Source organism: Bidens hawaiensis, unplaced genomic scaffold (assembly GCF_021521415.1).
Source record: "Bidens hawaiensis isolate Kalapana, Puna unplaced genomic scaffold, B.hawaiensis_p1.1 tig00016036_1, whole genome shotgun sequence".
Lineage (NCBI taxonomy): Eukaryota > Viridiplantae > Streptophyta > Magnoliopsida > Asterales > Asteraceae > Bidens > Bidens hawaiensis.
In genome coordinates this window covers 279152-295131 of record NW_027492452.1, presented here as the reverse complement: position 1 = coordinate 295131, position 15980 = coordinate 279152, and the positions used below count along the sequence as shown (strand labels likewise).

At 34.9% G+C, this 15980-nt stretch overlaps 2 protein-coding genes across 3 annotated transcripts; one reads left to right on the top strand and one right to left on the bottom strand.

Moving 5' to 3' along the window:
- Positions 1-6533: 6533 nt before the first annotated feature.
- On the top strand, positions 6534-8581 carry LOC143550394 (large ribosomal subunit protein bL28c-like). Its single transcript, XM_077041048.1, has 2 exons — positions 6534-6726; positions 8262-8581. The coding sequence occupies exons 1-2, from the start codon at positions 6534-6536 to the stop codon at positions 8492-8494; spliced, it is 426 nt and encodes a 141-aa protein (XP_076897163.1). The 3' UTR covers positions 8495-8581.
- Positions 8582-8939: 358 nt separating this feature from the next.
- On the bottom strand, positions 8940-12823 carry LOC143550393 (protein NPGR2-like). 2 transcript variants are annotated; one of them, XM_077041047.1, is made up of 5 exons: positions 12767-12823; positions 12321-12588; positions 9921-11405; positions 9402-9555; positions 8940-9276 (listed from the first exon to the last, which is right to left on the bottom strand). In XM_077041047.1, exons 2-5 carry the CDS (start codon positions 12564-12566, stop codon positions 8960-8962), a joined length of 2202 nt encoding a protein of 733 aa, XP_076897162.1. In that variant the 5' UTR covers positions 12567-12588; positions 12767-12823; the 3' UTR covers positions 8940-8959. The 2 variants fall into 2 exon arrangements, with proteins under 2 accessions (XP_076897162.1, XP_076897161.1); XM_077041046.1 differs by lacking the exon at positions 12767-12823 and having other exon boundaries at positions 12321-12625.
- Between the last annotated feature and the right edge of the window lie 3157 nt (positions 12824-15980).

The window sequence follows — 15980 nt, the reverse complement described above, 5'->3', positions numbered from 1 at the left end:
GATCTAGATGGGTAAATCTTGATCTATGAATTACTAGATATTAATAACATATCCTATTTTATTTAAAAAAAAGATATTATTTATAATTAAGAAACAATCTTATAACAAAGAAAATAAACGGGTAGTAGGTATCACCAAACCCAGATAGCCTTTAAACTGGATTAAAACATATCATTTATTTGTGAAACCATTTTATCATCAAACCTCAAGTATATTAATTATTAACTTTCTTACAATAAATAAAATTAAAATCCAAATATACATATATAAATATTAAAAATGAATAATGTAAAACAACCCCCGTAATACAGGGGGATAAAATCTAGTATTTGATAAAAAAACTCATTTAGAAATATGTCCGTGTTCTGTTGTGTAGAGGTGAACAAAAAACCCGAATCCGAAACCGGGCCTGAAAAAAATACCCGGAACCGATTTTTTTTATACCCGGGTTTTTAATACCCGAACCCGTACCCGACCCTACCCGTAGGGTACGGATAGAGTATGCATTTCAGTACCAAAACCCATACCCAGAACCGGACCCAATTTATACTCGGTAATACCCGAAACTCGGAACTGGTTCCATACCCGGAACCGGGTTTTTCCAATACCCGAAACGAGGTTTTTCAAATACTCGATCTATACCCGAAATTACCTGAAAAATATCCAAAAATACCCCTAAAAATTGTAACTCCTTAAAAAAATCCAATCTATACCTGAAAAAACCCTAAAAAAGCCCCAAAAAACCCAAAAAATAGGGTTTTTTCAATACCCGAAAATAGGGTATTTAAATACCCGGTTTTAGAATACTCGGTTCGATACCTGACCCGAACCCGAACCCGATACATAGGGTATGGTTTTTAGAGATAATACCCGTACCCGAACCCGACCCGGGTATTGCCAATACCCCATTTTCCCATACCCGAACCCGGTTTCATAGCCGAACCTGGGTATTTGAAAAACCCGATTTATGCACCTCTACTGTTGTGTTAGTCAAACAAACCATTTGCGTGGCGCAGGAAAAGAATTAAAGACGACATGTGGAAACAGACGTTTTTCATTTTCTTCTTTCAACAAACTGATGATATAGTTAAACGTTTTCATCTATTTATCTATTCCACTGAAAGTAAAAACGCGAACCATCTGTGTGTTCTTGAACTCGATATGCCCCTTTAACTTAGGGGGTGTTTAGGATTGCTTATTTTAAACCTTATGACTTGTTAACTTTTGAAAAAGTTAAAAGGTGTTTGGTATTGTTTGTTATTGTGAGAGGATAAGTTAATAAGGTACAATACAATATTGTAACTTATTAACTTATGGAAAAAGTTATAAGGAGGTAAACTAAGGAATCCCAAACAACCCATTATGTTCAACAAATGAAAGAAAAGGTTTGTGTTCTAGAACCAAGCCTACTTGGTCTTTCTCGGTACGATTTCGACAGTCCCGCAATCCTGGTATATTGAGAGTATTTTTTTTGGATGCACTCGTATTACCAAGTATGCCCACTATACTCCCACACACTTGGAATCTTGAAGCGGATTCCCACGTTCTTTTTGTAGTTTCTCTCTCTAAAATGAGAGAGAGAGAGAGAGAGAGAGAGAGAGAGAGAGAGAGAGTGTTTCACAAAACGACAATTTGATCTCTGGACTTAGATCTTTTCGGTTTTATCATTTTTGCCTCCTCTCAACTTTAACAACCCTACTAAGCCTTTTAATTCTCATTATGCATAACAATAACGTCATTTAACATACTAGGAGAATGTAATTAACTTCAAAATCTTTGTTTTACTCCCCAAAACAGGGTGTTACATAAACCATATCAATTTGAGATATCATTATCAATCATAACAAACATATATTTAACTCAATATAATTGTTTAACCATTATATAACTTTTTCAAAATACTTATATGTAGCCGACCACGGGGATTTTAAAAGCTTATATGATCTTGGAAACATGAAATGACAAGCTTGCTAGAAGCCTAGGAATAGTTAAAAATGATGCCGTAGACAAAACAAGTTGCTCGTGAGGTGAGATCATTTTGCTAATGTCTTGGAATCAAGCCTAAAAATAAGCTCATATAATAAATGATTCTAGACCGAGTTTACTACCGAGCTTAAATAGGCTTGTGAGTCTAAATGAATTTACTCGTTAAGTATCTTTGTTTAATAAACTAAATATAGTACACAATAGTTATTGTTATAAATGAAGTTATAACAAAAAATAACTACATAATATATATCATGTTACATAAAAAAAATTATTATTCTATTTTTTTTAACCGCAAATAATCTTACACGTATATAATTTATGTGACAATTGAGACAAAACCAGGTACACCATATTATACAGTTACCGATTTAACGATTAAACGCGTATTACGTAACGATCGAACGATTAACCGAACGGGTCTGGTTATAACCCACATATCCCGGGGGGGCCATCTATAAGTGATATACGTTTAATATAAGCTAATATATTAGCGTTATGGCCTTAGTTCGATAGCAAACAAGTTAAACGAAAACATGTTCGTTTAACTACCCGCTATAGATTTAAACGCGAAAGATAGTTACAAACCAAGCATTGTATCATCTGTTAAGCCGAAAAAGACTTACCAAGCACTTACTTGAAATGTTTTAAGCAATCCGTGAAAATACTTTCGATTTTACAAACGTATAGTATGTTTTTATAAATTTATACAAAAATAGCCGAAAAACACTCGTTTTCGCACTGTTTGACGTGCCCGATAAATTTTTCGGGCAAAAAACCGAGCCCGAAATAAATTTGGAATCGGGATTTCACGTCCGGGTACGAAAAACGAGAAAAATGGGCTAAAATGGGGCCCAATGGTGTGGGGGGGGGGGGGCAACCCTTGCGGCCGACATTTTTTTTATTTTATGAATATTATTTAACAAGCTTCCTACATAAGCAACTTAGATATTTTCTAACATCAAACTTCAGAAGTTATGGACTCTTAACCTTGTTCTTCAACTCAGCCCCAAAAACCCTAGGTAAGTTTACTAAATTCATCATTTTTAACTAATTTTAATGATGTTTAATATCATATAAACATAGTTTAATTGCCAAAAATCATTCCTAACCATGTAAAAATCCTAAAAATGGTCCATAAACATATTTTGATCATACGCATGGTAAGGAACCTGATTTATTAGTTTTTTTTTGCCATAAACACGGATTAGAGGGTGTAAACGGCGTTTTTACGGTTCAAAAGTTCGGTTTTATACCCTAGCCGAAAACCCTAAGTTAAGGGGCTGTTGTGTTGATGAAACTTGCTTGGTTTGTGATATACGACCTATATATAGTTTGAATAGGAGAACAGGAACCCAAAAACTTGATTAGAAGGGCAAAATCGAACCAAAACCGCAAAGGTAATACCGAATCACTCGTTTACGGTCTGTTTAGGGTTAGGTTGTGATGTGCATATTTTAGGTCATGAACTTTTCAGGGACATTAGGGACCTTATAATTGAGTCCCTGTTCAAATTTGGTAATTTTTCGACCATCCGAGAATATTTGGTGAATTTATTACCGAATTGGGGCGTATATTTGAGAAAAATAGTTATAATGATTGAAAATTATGAAAATTTTTGTGGAACTTATATTTGGTATATTTTGATCACGTATGAAATTTAGGAGCATTTGAAAAAGCCTAAGTAGGTTTTGTGCATTCGTGTTTAATCGAATTTTTATAGTCGTTTTTGGCTCAGAGTAAGTTTGTTAGAGTTTGAGACTTTTCCAGGTTGATTTGGAGTAGATTATGATCACTCAAAAATTTTGGTGGAATTTTTGGAGATCGTTTGGTATAAACAAACGATTTTCGGGCTAAATATAGTAGATAAAATGAATTTTTATAAATTAATAAATTAGTAAATAATTCCAGAAATATTTTTATAAAAATCTATATATTTTAATTGATAAATTTCTAAATTTTCATAAATTAAGGATTATTGAATAATTAATTGTGCTAATTTAAAGATTAAATAAATTCGATTTTAGTATAAACCGACGAGTTCGTGATTAACGAACCTGTTGGAATATCAAAACTTCAAGAGTGATCAGAAATTATATTTTTGGATTAATTAAGTAGAAACAAACTTTTTATGAGAAACCCGAACAATTTGGATAAATTGTGCGCATTTTTCATCAAAACAAACTGAATAAACGGAAACGAGCCCCGTAGCAAATCCAGAACCCTAATGTGTGGTTTTTCTTTATAACTTTATCATTTTATCGACCAACACATTTACCTAAGCTTACATTCACATAACTGTTTTCTGAACGCATAAACGAATAACTTGGCCCAGCTGGGAAAACGGGAAAACTGAGCCAAGTTTGATTTTAAGTATTAGACATTAGGGATGAGATCGGTACCGTACCGGTACCGAAAATCCCGATCCTGAAATTTACAAATTCTTGGTACCGGTACCGAAATATTCGGTTCGGTACCGAGACGGTACCAGTATTGAAGGTAAAAATTCGGGAAATACCGGTACCGTACCGGTCCCGAAACTTAAAACTTTGGTACTTATTCGATACCGACGGTACCAAATCAGGACCGATTTTGGTATCGGTACTGAATTTTCCCATCCCTATTAGACCTTGAACACCATCACAACCAAACCTATTGACACTTTATGGGCGTTCCAGCTATACCCAGATTAGATATACAGCACAGTTTAGTATTGATATTATAATAATATTAAAATATTAATATTATTATAATATTAATTATAGGGACCAGTGATTACGAGTCGAGCAAACCCTGAATTGTCGCACTACTGATTACTGATTAAACCGTGAGTTTCATGACCCCTCTCTTTAAACAGTTTTACAAACTTTTGGGGTGAAAAGCATGTTTGATTACATATACATACCTGAAACATGTATTGATGTGAATTATCTAAGTGCTAACACACGAAAGTCCCCACTAACACAATGATTAACTTTAAGCCGGTGGCTTGTGAATAGTACTATTGGTTTGACAAACCCAAACGGAGCCGACATGTGTTGCTAAGACTTTACCCGTTTGCACATGACCATAAATACACAAACACGCTATGTAGTGTTAGGCATAGCTACTTGGGGCATATTGTGGGCGGAAAGGGGGCCATAGTGGTTGATTGGGCGTGGGAAATGGATGAACGCAGCACAAACAGTCAAGGCTTCACTGTAGCTTAGCATAATTACATCATTTACATACATTCATACTTATATCATAATTACAATGGCTACTTATTGTTGCTCATAACTGTTTTCTTGAAACTCGTGAAACTCACAAACTCTTGTAGTTGACCCGTTTAAACTGCTTTTCAGGGATACCAAAGTTGGAATAACTTGGTGATCTGCTACGTGTCCAAGGTGTGGTTGATGATATGTGAATAAAATCAAGGGTGTTAGTAGTAGATCAAATAGTTTAACGAACTAGTTTTGTTTATATCGCCTAGACTGTAAAACAATGATAGAACAATGTAATGTAATATATTTTAAGGTAGTTTGTAATGTTTCTTTATAAACAATGTGGTTGACACCAGAGGTGTCTGTAACATTCTCGTTTTACGCTTCCGCATTGTGCTAATCGGGGGTGATAATTTAACTTATAAAAAAAATTAAAAATTAATAAATAAGCTGGGCGTGAAGCTCGAAAAATTACTTATGAACTAATCTCAAGTTTTGTAAATAAAGTTTGAAATGAGTTGAGATTGAGACATATTAAACTAGCCAAGTCCAAGCTCAGGGGCAGATCTAGCATAGAAGTTGTGGGTTTACGGAAACCCACTGAGTTTTGGTTTTTTTAATAAACGCTTATATAAAATATTGGAGTTAAGCCACATATAAAATGTTGAGTGAACCATGGTCTAGTGGTAAGGACTCCGCCTCCTTACACATCGCTACCGCTTACTGAAGACACAACCCCAGGGCTACTTGATACAATTCCATCCAGGCTCCAGTTGCAGTCTGGCCATCGCCTCCGCCTGCCGGCTAGGGCCGCAGCTTGTCTTCTTTCCAAACTTTCAGTTCTTCCCCAGCTTGGTATGGCTACTTTTCATTTAAAAATGATGTTTAATCCATTAAATATTTTTTTATAACGAATTTTAATTCATTAACCTATCCTTGTATGCTAAGTTTTCATTTAGATTTGATGTTTTGACAAATATATATATATATATATATATATATATATATATATATTTTAATTTTTTGAAACTAGAATGTTTGAATGATTATGTTGAAATCTTTTGACGCTGAATTGGACAATTAGTTATACACCTTATCCGATCTGAATTGTCAAATTGACCCGTATATAAAAACTTTTATGCCTGGTATATAAAATTAGAAGTGAATCCATTAAAAAAAATCCTTCGTGAAATTTTGACTTTTTATAATTTTATTTTGATGGGAGTGAAGCGTAAAAATAAATTGAAAGAATTTGGGTAACATAATTAATAAGATAGGAGGAGGCACTCACATTCATATCCACTTCCGAACAAGAAAAGAAGATAAGATCACAAACATACAATGACGCTAATTACAGGAGCGACCGGACAAGCTTGCTTCTTGAAGCCTCAAATAAGTTTGAGGTCTGGCTCAAATTCAAAAGAGCTAGGGTTTGTTACTTCGCAACTGAGCGGCCTCAAGATTTCTTTTCCTTCTTTCGATCAATGCGCTCCACCCACCACCAACCTTTCTACCACAATTCAACCCCTTGCTCGTAAGCTCCTCTTTTTTTTTTTTTTTTTTTATTATTCATTCTTTGCTGATACCCACTTCGTTTACTTCATACAAATTTTATCAATCTTGTTTCTTTACTGTATGTAGATTAGTGGGTTGATTTCAATTTCTGAAATTCCTGTGTTTTTTGGAATCTTTGAGGGTTTGTTTGGGAGGCATAATCAGTAGTTAGTAGGGGTGTGTTAGTGTTTGGGGCTAAAACCCAACTGAAAACCAAATTTGCGTTTTTTTATTTTTCTAATCTGGCAAAAAATATGATATTGGGCCTCATGCATTTCTTTTTAAAAAAGTTAATGGTTAATAGAATATTAAACATTTGGCCTAGAATATTAAGAGCTAATAAAAGATACATACACTCAAAATTAAAGATAAAAACTCATAAATTCGATAACATTTATTTAGTCATTGGCAGGTTTGGTTTCAATGGTTAAGGTTCGGTTCTTCACAAAACACAAACCAATATTTTGGTTTTTGCTATAGTCGAAAACCGAACAGTCGGTTTCAAATTCGGTTTAGCCTTTTCGGTTTGGATTTTGGTTTCTTGCACACCCCTAGTTGTTAGTATTTAGGTATAGTATAACCTATTATGATTATCTAGAATTACGGAAGGGATGCGAATAAGCTGAGCCCGAGCTCGACTCGTTTATTATTTATTTATTATTTATATGCGTTTTAATTATCTTTGTATATTTTAAGAAAGACCATAATGATCGGTTCGAGCTTGTGTGCAGGACCTCAACGAGCCAAAGCTTGGTTCTAGCCGGCTGTGTAGTGAAATTAATACATTAAAGTGCAAACGAGTTATAACTTAAAACTTAAAAATGCATTAGGCTTGTTAAGGCTCGATGAGCCAAAACAATCTTCCCATACAAGCCTCGAGCTCAGGCTCGATAACTAAACGACCTTTATTTGAGACTCAGGATATCGGCTCCGCTTGTTTGCACTCCTAATTACTGTTGTTCAAAAAGCTAGCAGCTGGTGGCTTGCTTAAAATCGGCTGTAAGAGAGCCGAGCCGACTTGTTTGTAACTGAGCTGAGCCACGGTAAGCGCAGCTTGTTTAGCTGGCTTGCTCAAGTTAAAATTTATAACCCAAATTTTAATATATGTAAATTATAATTTTTGTAGTTTATTAGTTATGCGTCATGTATATGTTGAAATAATATTTCTTTTTTATTTTTATAAGCATAAGTACGTGTAAAAAGACAGAATTATTAAAAAAAAAAAAATAGTTGTGGTTGCTTGAGCTTTTTACAAACCGAGCTCATGATTTCAGCTCTGAAGATAAACAAGCCAGCTTGGCTTGGTTTGGTAAATGAGCCGAGCCTGAACCCAACCTGGCTAGGCTCAGCTCGACTCGTTTGCAGTCCCCATGTGGAAGTGCCCTCTATGTTGATTTGATTTTATTCGCATAACTGTTAATGTGGCTGTTCTTGCTCATATTTTCATCTGTAATATATTATGTGAAAGTGGCCTTCAATTGATAATTTGTTGTTGAAAAATTGGTTAATTTTTAGGTAGAATCTGTCCGTTCACGGGAAAGAAATCAAACACGAAGAACCTTGTGTCTCACTCAAACCACAAGACGAAGAAGTTGCAGTTTGTGAATCTGCAGTACAAGAGAATATGGTGGGAGGGCGGCAAACGCTACGTGAAGCTGCGTTTATCAACCAAAGCGTTAAAAACCATCGAGAAAAATGGGCTAGATGCTGTTGCAAAGAAAGCTGGAATTGATCTTAGCAAGAAATAAGTAGTTTGATTTCCTTGCATAATGTTGTTTTGTTCTTGTTAAAATTGTTACTCGGATTTTCCATTTTGATAAAAATCAAGTCTACTATTTACTGAATGTGCAAATTGGATAAAAGTTATCTTGATATGGTTTCTAAGATACGATTTAGGGGAATATGTAATAATAAGCTCTTGGATAAGCATATTGTGAGTTTGATTAACTGATTATTTAGGGATGAAATTATATCTTGGGGCTAAGTTTCAAAAAACAAATATATTGTGCTTTCAACAGATAGCTTGAATCCCTGACAAAAAACCAAGTAGATTAATCATTAACTTAATATACATATATAAATATCATCAAAAATATAATAAACACTAGTGGCAAGCCTTTTCTTGGTATACCTATTACATCACAAAGTAAACAAGCTATCTCTATCATGAAACAAAAAGTTAAACCATTGACCAATGTAGTTGAAATCATGGTTCATCTGAATGGTTCAACCGGTTCAGATTCCTCAAGCATGATTGCAGCCTCAAAACATTCAGCGGCTTCTTGAGCCGATGGACCATGCTCAGCCTTATGAACCAGACCAAGATTGAACCATGCGCGCGGATTCGTCCTGTCGAGCCTTAACGCATCGGTTAGAAAGCTTTTAGCAACCGCAAGTGACTGATTATTGAGTTCTCTGAGCACAATGGCAGTTGATATTAAACTAGGAACATGGTTTGGGTCAACATCTAATGCCTTCTCAAAAAAAGTCAACGCTTCTTCTCTTTGACCTTTGGCTTGATGAAGTAAGCCTAGAATGCTCCAAGAACGAGTTTTCAGAAAGTTGCAAACTTTGATACAATATCTTAAACAGAGGGTGTTTTGAAAGAGATTATTTGATGACAAATAGTGTTTGGATGAATCAGATTATCTGTACCTGTTGCGTGCCACCTGGAAGCCGAGTGAGGATCGATAGCCTTAGATTTTAGTAAGCACACTTCAGCATCACGCCATTGTGATAAACTAGTGTACACGTTTGCAAGATCGTGCCATGTTTCCATTTCTAGCCCTCGTTCTTTGTCGCTACTCTTCTGAAACGAACGGCAAATTCGGAATCTTGATTTAGTTAACTAAATTATTGAAAATAAAACAAGAAAATGAATTTAGGGGCGATTTCATATATGCCTCTCAAAATTTACACAATATCGTATTTACTCGATAAAAAATTGATATTATATATAACCCATTTCATTAAATAAATGACCATTATACCCTTCTCTTTCTTCTTATACTCCAAATTCGCATATCTTGATGCAAGTTCTATGCAAAGGGTATAAATGCCATAATTTGAAAATGGGTATATATCTGATATTATGATTTCTTGCCAGGAAAATATGATATTATACCAAGTTTTGACAGGATATATGAATTTCTCCCATAAATAAAGTTGAACTACCTTTGATAGTTTTTTATGAAGACCAAAACTCTTGTTTTGAACTTGAAGAACCGCAAGAAGACGCGTATACGTCTCAATACCATTCTTCAAATCACCTTGTGCAATCTGTAACTTTGCTTTTGTTTTTAAAAGTTCACCATGATCCCACTTTCCGGTTTCATCTAAAGCCGCATCAATTATATTTAATGCATCAGAATATTGTTTTTGAGCGGATAATATACGCGCTAAAAGAATCCACCCTTTAACATTAGCACCTGCCTCAACTTTCACAAGCTGTTTAGCATAATAAAGAGCAATATCCAACTTCCTATTTTCTGCATATTCAAGGCTAAGATTAAACAAAACCTTAGCATCACTTTTCATCATTTTGTGTGCAGATTCAAGTGCAGTTAAAGCTTCCAGTTGTGTAGATACCCTCTCAGAATCCAAACTAACCGTTCTTGATTTTGCGGAAAGTAAGATTCCAAGTTGGTAATTAGCAGCATTAATCATTTCCTCACAATTTCCTTTGTAATTTGTGATTAGTTTATCAAGGTATTCGATTCCTTCTTCAATGGAATCGGATTCCACTTCACAACAAATTTTGGCAGCAAGCAACATCTGAAAATCGTAACTTTGGTGGCTTTCTTTCTCTTTATTATTATTATCATTAAACAAACTTCGTAAAAGATTCAAAGATACAATCTTTTCACCTTCCCCATAATAACATAACGCTAAAGTGTTGATCTTTTCTTTCCTTTCAAGAATCCCAGGTGGGAATTCTTCAACCTGATGCGCAAGCGACCTTAACTCACACGAACACGATAAAGCAAACGAAAGATGATAAAAGATTGACGGGTCCCACTTGATGACACCAATAGCCGTCTTTCTTAACAGAATCAGTAGCAAAAGAATAGCTTCTTCTAGATTATTCTTGGGTGCAAAAGAACTTTCCATTTGAGACTTTAAATTTGGCGGGCTCGCATCACAACCGCTATATAACAGAAATATAGCAAACTCTTTTTCAATATTCATTCGCGTGTTATGATCAAGATTCCATTGGTAAAGTAGGGCCTGCCTGTATACCAAGATTGTTGATTGAGGGTCAGAAGCTAGCTTCCAGAGTTCAGGTAACAACTCGACTGATTTGTTAACGGTTTCTTGAAGTTTGAAATACGATGCAAAATCAAGAAACCCGTCGGGTAACGCAGATTCGATTGTTTCTAGTATTATTCTGCATGATTCTGCAGCTTCTTTGAACCTGCCTAGAGCTTGAAGTGATTTAGATTTGAGGAAAATGGCTTCAAATAGTAAGCTAATAGCATGAACTGACATTTGTGGGGTGTTTTCCGTTAGTGAATGGCGTCTTGGTGGCTCAGATTTTTTAATAAGCGAGTTTTTGATTTTGGGAATAATGGCGGGAATGTCGATTCCTTCAAATACATGAAGGGCTGCTTCTATGTTACCTTTTTGATACTCTAATCTGCCTAGTAACGCTCGTGCTTCCTGTAAGTTGCAAAGATATATCAGTCAATGATGAAGGTTTAATAATCATGTAATTAGATGCATGAGTGTTTGGAAAAGGCTTATTATTGTGACAAAGGATAGAAATATTGTGAAATACGAGTAAAACTTTAAAAGTTTTAAAGAAGCTGCAGAATAAATTCCTGACACAGCCTGTAACATAATACAAAAATAATCTGATTTTGGGTAGGCCCGTCTAGCGTATTTGCAAAAACAGGTTGTGCTCGGGCTGACCTGTCTAACCCGCTTATATCATAAATGGGTCATGTTCGGGTTGCACTTAATTTATCAAACATGTCGACCCGTTTAAGTTTAGGGGTTCTTTTAGAATCTCATTTCCCCCTGTTTAAAGTTTTACACTTAGTAAAAGTTGAATTTAGTTTTAGGCCGATTGAACTTTAAACAGGTTGACCCATTGCTAGTTAAGCCCTTTTGACACATCAGCCCGTTTAGATAAACAAGTTACACGGATCATGGATCTTGTGATTGTAAGTAAGTCCAGGTTATACCTTTGACATGAATAATTATACAGGTCAAGTTCAGTTCATCAATTTCAACCAACCAGCCCGACATGATTTTGCCATCCCTAACTAAAACTAACAACAGTCCAACAATCACAACATTTGTTCAAACATTAAAAAGCGATTATTGTAACTATAAGTCACAATAATCATATATAAACAAATCTAAAGTTGACCCATTGGCCCATTAAGCCGTTTTGACCCATCACCCCCATTTAGATAAGCAGGTTACGCGGCTCATGTTCAGGTTCAAAATTTTTTAACCCGCCAACCCGACACAATTGCCATCCCGAACCAAAACTAACAATCAGATATTATTTCAACTTTAAATCAAACATGCTTCAAACTATACAGAATCAACATTAACAAACTTTACCTCATAATTAAGAAACCCACTCTCACGAAGAGAAGATTCAGCTTCTTCAATATTACTATTATCCAACTTAGGATCAGCTTCACCGGGCCTAGATGAATACCCGCTGGCCGAAAAATCCCGAGTGGCTAAAGATTCCGATGAAGCATTCATCTCCTTTCTTTCCAATTGCTCCCCAGAATGAAAGCATTTCATCATCATCTTCTTCAATCTAATTCTGTATCTATCAATCCACTCTTTAATTTTCATTTCCCACACTCACATCTGCAATCTTTCAAAAACAAACCCAAATTGTCAATCCAATCAAACTCAAAATGGTGATCAAGATTCAATTTTTAACAAAAACCCACAAACCTTGAGATCAGTTATCCATCAAGATTCAATTTTTTTTAAAAACCCATGATTTTTTTAGCTCAATTATCCATCAAGATTCAATATTTAACAAAAACCCACAAATATTGAGATCAATTATCCATCAAGATTCAATTTTTTTTTAAAAACCCATGATTTTTTTAGCTCAAGTACCCATCAAGATTCAATTTTTAACGAAAACCCACAAATGTTTTAGCTCAATTATCCATCAAGATTCATTATTTAACAAGAACCCACAAATCTCTTTTACAAAAAGTCAAGCTTTTGTTACCCAAATCATACGTGGCAGTAAATCAAAGCCCATAAAGCAAAGATAGATAACGTAAATTGAGGTGTAAAAGACTAATAAGTAGTAAGAAGAAAGATGGTAAAAGGAACAGTAGAAATTGAAAAAACAAAAAAAGAAAGGAACCTTTTTTATCTGAAGATCCCACAAGACATGAAAGCAAACACTACCCATTTGATTTGGAATCATCCAATAATATAAAGATTAAGATTTGGGCTTTTTGGTTGTTAGAGAATCCAAAGCTTGCTGATGCTGTTGTTTGTTCAGTTTGATGGAATTGAAATACCTGTGTTTGGGTTGGTGATAGGTGATAATGAGTATGGAATGTGAAAGTGAAAGGGAATGGGAATTGAGAGTAAATGAGAGTGTGAATGCGAATGGAGGGAAGACTTTTTTAGTATGACTTTTTTGAATAAGCTATTTCTCCCATGTCATTACCTATTGTTTAATATATATTAAATAGTTAAAGTTGTTTTTTTTTGTCTCTCCTAGTTAATTGAATGTGTGTTTTTGGTGATGGAAGTTAATTGAACGTGTTTTTGGTAATGAACATGGCTTAACATGATATAGGTAATGGGGTATACTCTAATCTTATCTTACATCTTATCTTACAATACTAATAAAAGAAAATGTTAAAGCTTAGGTATCAAGTCTACATTTCTTTTAATTTCTAATCTCCCATCTCATTCATTCTATCTATCCATGGGTCATTTGGTCAAAATCATTTGGTCAAGCGGGTTATAACATAGTGTGGATTAAATAAGATAGTGTCATTTTCATACCTGAAGTTTGACCAACTACGTAACCTTAGCATATTTTTTTAAAATTTCTTGCAAATCCACACCCGACGTTTCCAAAACCATGTTATTTTAGTAATTTTACCTGTTTGTTTTTTCTTTAAGTCTACATTAAATTAATTTATAATTATTTTGAAATCAATTTTGAAATAACGGACCTTATTTATTTTTATCGTTTGATAATCCCGTGTAATACACGGGTTCAAAAGCTAGTATGCAATATAAGTTATGATATGGTACTTTAAATATGTATTACACTACTCCTTGTTTGTTAAAAGACCCATGAATTATGCTTTTCACATGTTAAAATAAACAATATGTATTAATTATATATTAATTACTAATTGATTTGTTATTAATGATGGATTAAACCATTTTCTTTAGGTGAGATGAAGTGAAACAGAATAAAAATAAGTGATGTGGTGCTTATGTAAAGTTAAGAAATGTTAGAATATACCATATGGCCTTAGAATGTGATGCATAGTTGTTTATCGCCTAGTTCTGATTGAAGCTAAGAAAATGATAAAACGAGATTGAGTGAAAATAAGCTTGGATCAAAATAGTCGTTTAGAAAAATGTATGGCCAATTGCATGTTTTTCATTCTAAAACATCCACAAATGCATATTTATACGTCCCAAAATTTTAATTGCATATTTCCTTATTCTCGTTAAAGTTTTACACTTTGACAAGATTGTCCTTTAAAATTTAAAAAAAAAAACCATGTTAATTCTTACCTTGTATAAATCATCTTTTTTGAAACTCTATGAAAACCTGCTTCTTTGTTGTTTGTTCAAGATTGTTCTTGCAATGTCAGAATCACCATCAAGGCCGGCTCAACGAATATGGAGGCCTAAATCGAAACAAGATTTTTGGCCTTTTCATGACAATTGTTAAGAAAAAAAATTGCGTATTAAAAGATTTGAACTCATAACCTATAGTACAACCAAGCTTACCACAACACAAATACATTACTTTGAGTTTACTTTACCCACTATAATATATCTATAGATAATGTCTTTTTCGATTTGGGGGCCATACGTAACTGTGTGCCTAAAGCTCTAACTTTTTTTCGCTGTCTCACGAGCCACCCCTGGTCCCCACCATAAACTTCCCTAGAGAGAAAAGATTCCATTTTTATGAACCAAAGTCGACAGAAACGAAATCATCAGCGGCGGTGCCACATGTACTAAAATGGCAAGTTATAGAAAAGTGAGGTAGTGTGAATACGTTATAACGAGCCAAGATCTAGTCGCAAATCGATACGTTAAGTCGTGTTCAATACGTTAAACATTGATACATTATGTTGGATGATGAATACATTAAGCATGGAGAGAATCCGGCAGCATAACGTTACAAGGGATAAATGTGGCACAGATCTCTATGCAAGTTTACTATGGAAGGCCTATTTATAAGCATGCCTCATGCGTTAGAACTGTAGTAACGAATAAGGCATCTCATTCATTAACATCACTAACGAATGAGGTCTTTCCATAGCCCATTCGCTAAACATACTTAGCGAATGAGCCTTTATACATTAATATAAAGACTAAACTACCCCTATCCTATTCGAACAGCTGCGGACACCAAATCCGTGCACTTACAGACTCCTCCTTGTCCGTAGCTGTCGAATGCTTTCTAATACTTTAGCATCCAATACTTTAGTCTTCAATACTTTAGTGACGAATACGTTAGCGTCGAATACGTTAACGACGAATACGTTAAAGTTGAATACTTTAACTGCATATCATCAGCCGTACAGCCAACCTCCCCCTTGGCTGATGATTCTCGGGCTTGTGCAAGCAGACAAAATATAAATCTTTGTAAGCAAACCAACAACTTGTAGCTACTCGTATCAGATCTCCCCCTCAAATAAGCATCTCCAGGTGATCATTCTGATCATCCAGGTGGCATATGATATGGTTCGATCAAACGAATCAATTAGCAGCAAGTCATCGGCTATCTGTCGCACCGGTAAAGTAAAAATGTCTTTACATTTAACCTCGTAACACATCTTCATGAACAACCCGATCATTCCGCATCTTTCACATCGGTCTTCACTCTCTCGATAACGTCTATCCCAAAATATCACTCTTTGAAACTCTTCGGCAACCAATACGCTTGGATGCACTAATGTTTTGGGCATATGATTCAGAGTCCAACCTTCATTAATCAATCCCGAACGATCAGATTCTTCAATCCAATAACAA

What these genes read in the sequence shown, in the direction of transcription:
- LOC143550394 (XM_077041048.1), top strand. Translation starts at nt 6,534, where the DNA reads ATGACGCTAATTACAGGAGCGACCGGACAAGCTTGCTTCTTGAAGCCT. An exon ending in CACAATTCAACCCCTTGCTC is followed by an intron (nt 6,727 to 8,261) that starts GTAAGCTCCTCT and finishes GTTAATTTTTAG; the next exon opens with GTAGAATCTGTCCGTTCACG.
- LOC143550393 (XM_077041047.1), bottom strand. Translation starts at nt 12,566, where the DNA reads ATGAAAATTAAAGAGTGGATTGATAGATACAGAATTAGATTGAAGAAG. An exon ending in GTGGGTTTCTTAATTATGAG is followed by an intron (nt 11,406 to 12,320) that starts GTAAAGTTTGTT and finishes TGCAACTTACAG; the next exon opens with GAAGCACGAGCGTTACTAGG. An exon ending in TTCCAGGTGGCACGCAACAG is followed by an intron (nt 9,277 to 9,401) that starts GTACAGATAATC and finishes GGAGCATTCTAG; the next exon opens with GCTTACTTCATCAAGCCAAA.